General features: G+C 32.9%; 1 protein-coding gene across 10 annotated transcripts; it reads left to right on the plus strand.

The window, feature by feature from the left end:
* Positions 1,693 to 6,354, plus strand: LOC107609646. Of its 10 annotated transcripts, none has more exons than XR_002349973.1 (10): positions 1,693 to 3,008; positions 3,380 to 3,447; positions 3,650 to 3,738; positions 4,051 to 4,172; positions 4,276 to 4,295; positions 4,402 to 4,547; positions 4,745 to 4,788; positions 5,391 to 5,539; positions 5,743 to 5,811; positions 6,034 to 6,105. XR_002349973.1 is itself a non-coding variant. In XM_021105932.1 (10 exons), the coding sequence occupies exons 2-10, from the start codon at positions 2,613 to 2,615 to the stop codon at positions 6,247 to 6,249; spliced, it is 1,170 nt and encodes a 389-aa protein (XP_020961591.1). In that variant the 5' UTR covers positions 1,703 to 2,430; positions 2,607 to 2,612; the 3' UTR covers positions 6,250 to 6,354. The 10 variants fall into 10 exon arrangements, 4 of the variants coding, with proteins under 4 accessions (XP_020961593.1, XP_020961592.1, XP_020961591.1 ...); XM_021105932.1 differs by lacking the exon at positions 5,391 to 5,539 and having other exon boundaries at positions 1,703 to 2,430; positions 2,607 to 3,008; positions 6,034 to 6,354; XM_021105935.1 differs by lacking the exon at positions 5,391 to 5,539 and having other exon boundaries at positions 1,707 to 2,815; positions 2,966 to 3,008; positions 6,034 to 6,354.

The following is a 6,596-nucleotide window of genomic DNA, read 5'->3' on the forward strand; positions in this document are numbered from 1 at the left end:
TTGTTAATACACCAAAACTGCGAACAAATTATACACAAATTTCATCACTTATTATGAGTAAAAATTTACTTGAGAAACTTTAAAGCTTGTCATTTCACTAAATAAGGACTGTCCTATCCAAAGAACACATTAAAACTAAACCAGCATGATTGATTGTCTAGTTCTCTTGAATCTATGTCCTTGTAGAATAAAAAAATAAAGTAGTAAATAGCAAAATTTCAATTATCAACAGATTCCAAAGAGCAACACAAGTTAAACAAAGCAAGTGATCAGCATATCCATGTCTTTGTATTAAATAGCATGTTTGAAAGAATGACAAATGAAGAAATTCACAGAAAAATTGCCAAGGATGGAATTGTGTACTAATGCGAAATTAACAACCTCAGCCTATTGCATGTGAGAAAAGAAACTAACTAAACATACATAGAATGCCAAATAAAAAATTGAGGGAGAATGAGAAGTTAAGTAAGGTTTAGGCCATGGCCTCCTAAAGTTTCAGGTTCATTCCATTCTAAGTAGAAATCAATGGCTTGATATGTATGGACAAAAAAAGTACATGAATTTCTGCATACATTTGACATTAGGAATTTTTTTCATCAGAAACTTATGAATCTATCACAAAACTTTTTTAAAGATCTACATTGTATTTTTTCTTAAAAACTTGTAAATTGATCATCACAAAAATATTAGAAATTTTATTTAACTTATTACTTGTTTATTATTTTCATTAGAAGATTGTAAAGATATATAGCTTTAAATTTAGCTTTCAAATTATTCACATAGACATTCTATCAAGCAGTATTCATGCATTAATTTACACAGATAAGATTATGCATACCAAACAATTAAGAAAGACCTCATATCAATAACAACAAAAAAAGCCTTTGGAATCATAAAACTATGAATTATAATTGTCCACATTTCACATAGCTTCTTCTAATGATGAAAAACCTTCTATTGAAATATCTGATTCAACTCAAAACAAAACAACATTAAATAGACTAAATCTGCACCAGAGAGCAAACTTGAAAAATTCAACAAAAGTCTGAAAACATATATAATAACTCTCGGATTAAAAAATGTCTCAAAACATATATAACCACTCACTGATTTATCCATGACCATAATATGAAGAAAAGCAGGTTCGTCAGTCTCCTCTCTGGGATTACATAAACTCCACATTCTGATCACCCTAACGGTTATTTTCCAATACTCTTTCTAAGGAGTGATATTATGAAGGCATTTTTGTGAATCAGTTGACACCACACAAATCTCATTCGCTGCATCCATCGCCAGAACCAGCACAAGAAATGAAAGGATATACCCAATGTTGAATAATAATTCAGAGAAAAAAGAACATACAAAAGGAAACTCTTTTTCTGGGACCAATAAAGCAATTTGAAAAATAAAAAATAACAAATTCCAATAACATTTAAAATCAATGAAATGTAAACCCTAATACACCTACTCCAAAAGAATTTCGACTAAAATACAGCCAGTAGATATTAGAATCAACATGATTAACAGCAACCCTAAGGAATAGCTATTCGAATCCATCAGTCACTTCCACATAAAAAAAATGACTCACTTAGATACAAAATGATGATACAGAAGTAGGAGTAGTTACAATTAGTGATTTGATAGGCAACTACAAATCTAAATAGAGTATCTATGTAGTGAATCCTACTGTGCCCTGTGATTGCTAACCGCAAACATTCGTCAATTCAACGTAAAACCCTATGCATGTTTTGACAGAAGATCTTCACCATGTCATCATCATATGGGAGAGAGAAGCTCTTCATCACCGCCATCATCGGAACCCAAGGAACGCTGCAGCAGGGAAATATATCATCTTTGAGCGACATGAAATGGAGAGCTTAGGAAGACCTCTTGAGCGACATGAAATGGACAGCCAACGCTTCCTTCATATAGGGGGTAGCACTACAAAAAAATATGATTAAAATGGCATTAATATTAAGGCATTGTTACTTAACTGCCGTATTGTTGGTTCATTTTAACATTTTTCTCTTATGCTATAATATTCTTGCTAAAAGCGCTACATTTTGGCGTTTATACCCGCCACTGCAATTGTTTTAATGTTTTTTTAGTTTTTTTTTTATAAAACTATAAGAGAATATGAGAGTAAAAGCAAGTGATGCTTTTCATCATCATACGTGAGTGAGAGTATACGAAACCCTAACAATTGCGGTTGTTCATGTCCACACGACGAAGCCATTATTGTTGATCTAGTTTTCTAGTTCAGATCTGAGGGTTTGCGTCGCGATTCATCTTCACACTACTGCAAGTGACATTGTTATTGCTGCGTACGATTAAACTTCTGTGATCTGGTTCTTCAACTTTGATCCGAAGTTTGCCACCGCCACAAGCGGCGCCGTTGTTGCTGGCTTCCAATTGTGCTTCTGCGATTTGGTTTTGCTATTTTGTGAATTATTAATTACCAATTTGATCTACTTTATCTTTTGATTTTTCCTTCTTCTTCATACTTTTAGATCTAGTTCATGCTCTAATAGGAAGAAACAGAGAACGCCTGTTCTTTTTCCTTGTGTATTTTTACTTTGATTGATCTTCTGCGTTAATAATTTCAGAGAATAATGGAGGTTGATACGCTCTCTGCTTTTGAACCATTCTCCTTTGGAGATTTTCGATTAACGACCTCCTCAGATTACTCGCAACTCTCTCCCAATGTCGATCCTCACGCGCCTTCACGCGCTGCTCTCAGAGTTCAGAAGGTTTACTGCAGCTACCGTACTCGCTGCCGCTTAGCCGATTCCGCCGTCGTCGCCGAAGAGCTCTGGTGCGGTGGTGCCTCCTCAACCTCAATCTATAACTTCTCAATTTTCATTCCTTCATGCAACTCATTCTCAAACCTCTTAAAAAATCAAATTTTTTATTTTAATTATTATTATTTTTGTTTGAATTTTCATTCCTTCAATTTGCCTGAAAGCGCTGCTTCTCGCTGGAGCCGTGTTCGTCTCAATGCTTCCAAGGTTTTCATTCAACACTCTTCTCTATCTAAAACTGAGTCTGAAAAATGAAGCCTTTGATTAAGTGTTTGTTTTGTTTCATTTTTTTCCGTATTTAACATACTGTGTTTTGTTTCTGTTACATGATTATGTTTTATGTATATGTATATATGTGTATAATACTATAATGTAACACTAACATGATCAATAGTACTTAATAGTGATGAGATGTGTGTATAAGAATACTTGGAGTTGTACGGTATATATACCATGCTATACGAATATTTATCATTAATTATTGATTATGGTTTTGGAAAAATGAATTAAAGGACCAAGTTTTGAGCTTGATTCTGAAGAAAAATATGGACCCTTTTTTCTTTGTTTTCTTTTGACAGGTGGGTAAAGGTTTGTCCTTAGATGCCCAAGCTCAAAAGTTGGCTTTTCAGCATTGGATTGAAGCTGAGTTATGCAATACTCTCCCTTTTTTTATTTTATTTTATTTTATTGCTGTTATAGTAGGGTGTAGTGGTTGTAGTAGTCATTTATTTATTTATTTATTTGATAATTCTATGTACTTAAGTTTGTTTGACCAATATGCTCTTATTAGTATATTTTTAATTCTAATTAATTAATTAATTAACTAGTGTTAATTATTTGAACTGTAGATTGATCCACGCCATCGTTATGGACACAACTTGCATTACTATTACGAAGAATGGTGTAAAACGGATTCTAGTCAACCATTCTTCTATTGGTGAGACTTATTTATTTATTTACCATTTTTTTGTCAACTTATATTTTTCTCTTCAAGGAAAGCCCTTTACTATTTTCTCAGAGATTCGGTTGAAACCATAGTGGGTTGGTTGGTTTAGTTTGGACTCACATTGCAAATCATCTTGTACATTGAATTATTTGTAAGTGCTGAATTGCATACACTTCTTTTTCTTCTTTTTGGTTTTCATACAAAAACTGTATATTACTCCGCACTATTGGGTGTGAAATCTTGTTTCGTGCTTGTAGTCATATTGTGTGGAATTTATCATCATGGAAGGAGATAACTCTACAGGGTTGTTTCCTGGATCATCGTTGGATATTAGAAGCCTCCACTTGGACTCCAAACATTTGTGTCAGATAACATTGAACTTGCCTGTTAATGCATTTGCTTCCAAAATTGCCATGTGGATAATAGTAAGAGTTTCATTTTTCTTCTTTTTTTTTAAAGACGATTTTTAGTTTTCTTTCTAAACTTCTAATGAATTTCTACTTTATTGTATTTTCATTTCTCTTTCAGGTACTTAGCCCCTTCACCAAATATCCTTATTTTTAGCCACATGCTAATACTTCTCTATGAAAGTAGAGCAAGGCTTGTTCATGTTCATGGAAATTTTTTAGTCTACATTTTCTTAATTTTAAACAAATATGCTTTGACCATGAACCCGCTTGCAAGGAGTCTAGAGGAGTTTCTGCCCCATAGAATTTCAAGTACCACTTGGTGTTTCATGCTGCTCAGAACAATATTGGTTATGGCTACACATTTAACTGGTTTTCTCATTCCTTATTATGGTAAGTCCTAGGCTTTGTCTGTGTAAGGACGAAGTATAATAAGTTAATAAACTTATATTGTATAGCTAATGTACTTCCACTAAATCTTGAGCATTGTTACATCATCAGGAAAAAATCAATTTTTTATACAAAACAATATTTCTCAGTGGATGAAAGAAAGTAGTTATATTCGCTTACTCACTTTATTGTAATTTCAGGACTTGTGATGGCTTTAATTGGTTCTCTCCTCAGTACACTTGTGGTAAGCCAAGCATGCAATTAAGTCCAACATTCATCCTATTCAACATCTCATGATTTTTAAGTAGCATGCACATTCCTCCATGTAATTCCAAAATACATGATCTGTAATTATATAGGATTGGGTTGAGGGGATAATTAGTATTTGTTTATGTTTAGCTACAGCTAAATTACATTTAGAAATTCAGAAAGAAAATGAAGAGTTTTCTAAAGAATAAATCATTATTCAGTTTAGCAAAGTTTTTAAATATTTTTCTTGCACATGGATAAAACTCGTTTGGTGAGTGATGTAGGAATGCTACACTTTTCAGGCCTTGATATTGCCAGCTTTATGTTTTTTGAGAATTGTGGGGAAAAGAGCAACAAGTACACATGTATTATTGTATCTGATCATTTGAAGTTATAATTGTTTTTTCAACTGTGGCTATCTTATGAGAAGTTTATGGTTATTGAATCTTACCTTCACCAGGGTATCTGGTTAAAACGTCATTAATATTAAGGTGGTTTTGTAAAAATGCCACAATATTCATAGATTAAGGCAGCTTATGTCACTGCCATAATATATTTGTAAATTAGGACATTTTGAGTGATTTTGGCCCGTTGTAGAAGAAAGCCCAACCTAAACCTAATTGCGACTAGAAGAGTAGAGCGTGAGCAACGAGCTTCTCCTCTAGTGGCTTCTTCTCCTCTATTCTTGTGAGCTTCTATGCCATTGATGCGAGCTTCTCCTCCATCAAGCTTCTACGTTCTATGTTGTAAGCATGCATCTGTTTCAGGTTTTCTTAATCAATACTATGTGATCATGTTTGGAATTAATGTAGATGAGGGCTAAAAGGGCTATTGTTGCTATGCTTACAAGTATTGTTTTATATTATGTCCATTTTTATGCTGACTTTTTTCTTTCTGCCAATTCATTGATTTTGTACCCGAGCTCTATTGTTTGAATTTGTATTACTAGAATGGGGGTGAGCCCGAAGAGAAGAAAGTGTGTGGCCGGCCTAGGAAAGCAGCTTCACAGTGCAATACTGTGAGTGGAATGTGCTCTGTTAAACTTCTAGTGTGTTTATGTAACCTGGCTGATCTCTATCTATCTGATTACATCTAAATAGGAAGCTAGAAAATAGTGATATTCTAATACAATTTTGTTAATAACTAATAAGTAATGATATTTTAAGGCAGACTTGTAAGCATGCATCTGTTTGAGGTTTTCTTAATCAATACTATGTGATCATGTTTGGAATTAATTTAGATGAGGGCCAAAAGGGCAGTTGTTGCTATGCTTGCAAGATCAAAAGAAAGTGTGAAGATAGAAGATATTAACATGACTGAGGAGGAAAGAACTGAGGAGGAAAGAACTGAGAAAGAACAGAAGGAGCTTATGCCTTTACTCATGGGCGGAAAATTAAAGTCTTATCAGCTTAAAGGTGTAAAGTGGTTGATTTCACTACAAAATAATATGTATTAAGAGTTATATATTAAGACTTTCAATACTTTTTTTGTATAGGAGTTATTATTTTTTATTTCTACTAATAAAATATTATATATTATGTTTAATATTTTTTTTGTGAGTTATGTAATATTTTGTTGATGAATGATGATTTTTTATTATTGTGAAATTTTAAACAAAAAAATTATATGTTTAACACGATAAAAATTATTTTTTTAAACGATAAAACAAATTACTTTTATCCAGTAAAAAGGGCAATTTGTAACTGTCATTTTAAATAACATAAAATGTCATTTTAACCTGGTAAAAACGGCGGTTTCAAATGCCATTTTAACCCAAAAAATGACACTGTTAGGGTAAAAATG

This window comes from Arachis ipaensis, chromosome B07, assembly GCF_000816755.2.
Source record: "Arachis ipaensis cultivar K30076 chromosome B07, Araip1.1, whole genome shotgun sequence".
In the NCBI taxonomy this organism is placed as follows: domain Eukaryota; kingdom Viridiplantae; phylum Streptophyta; class Magnoliopsida; order Fabales; family Fabaceae; genus Arachis; species Arachis ipaensis.

Bases quoted from the DNA above. Each gene is read 5' to 3' on its own strand.
- LOC107609646 (XM_021105932.1), top strand. From the start codon at position 2,613: ATGGAGGTTGATACGCTCTCTGCTTTTGAACCATTCTCCTTTGGAGAT. The intron at 3,739-4,050 runs GTGAGACTTATT...ATAACTCTACAG, and splicing joins AGTCAACCATTCTTCTATTG to GGTTGTTTCCTGGATCATCG. The intron at 4,173-4,275 runs GTAAGAGTTTCA...TTTCTCTTTCAG, and splicing joins AAATTGCCATGTGGATAATA to GTACTTAGCCCCTTCACCAA.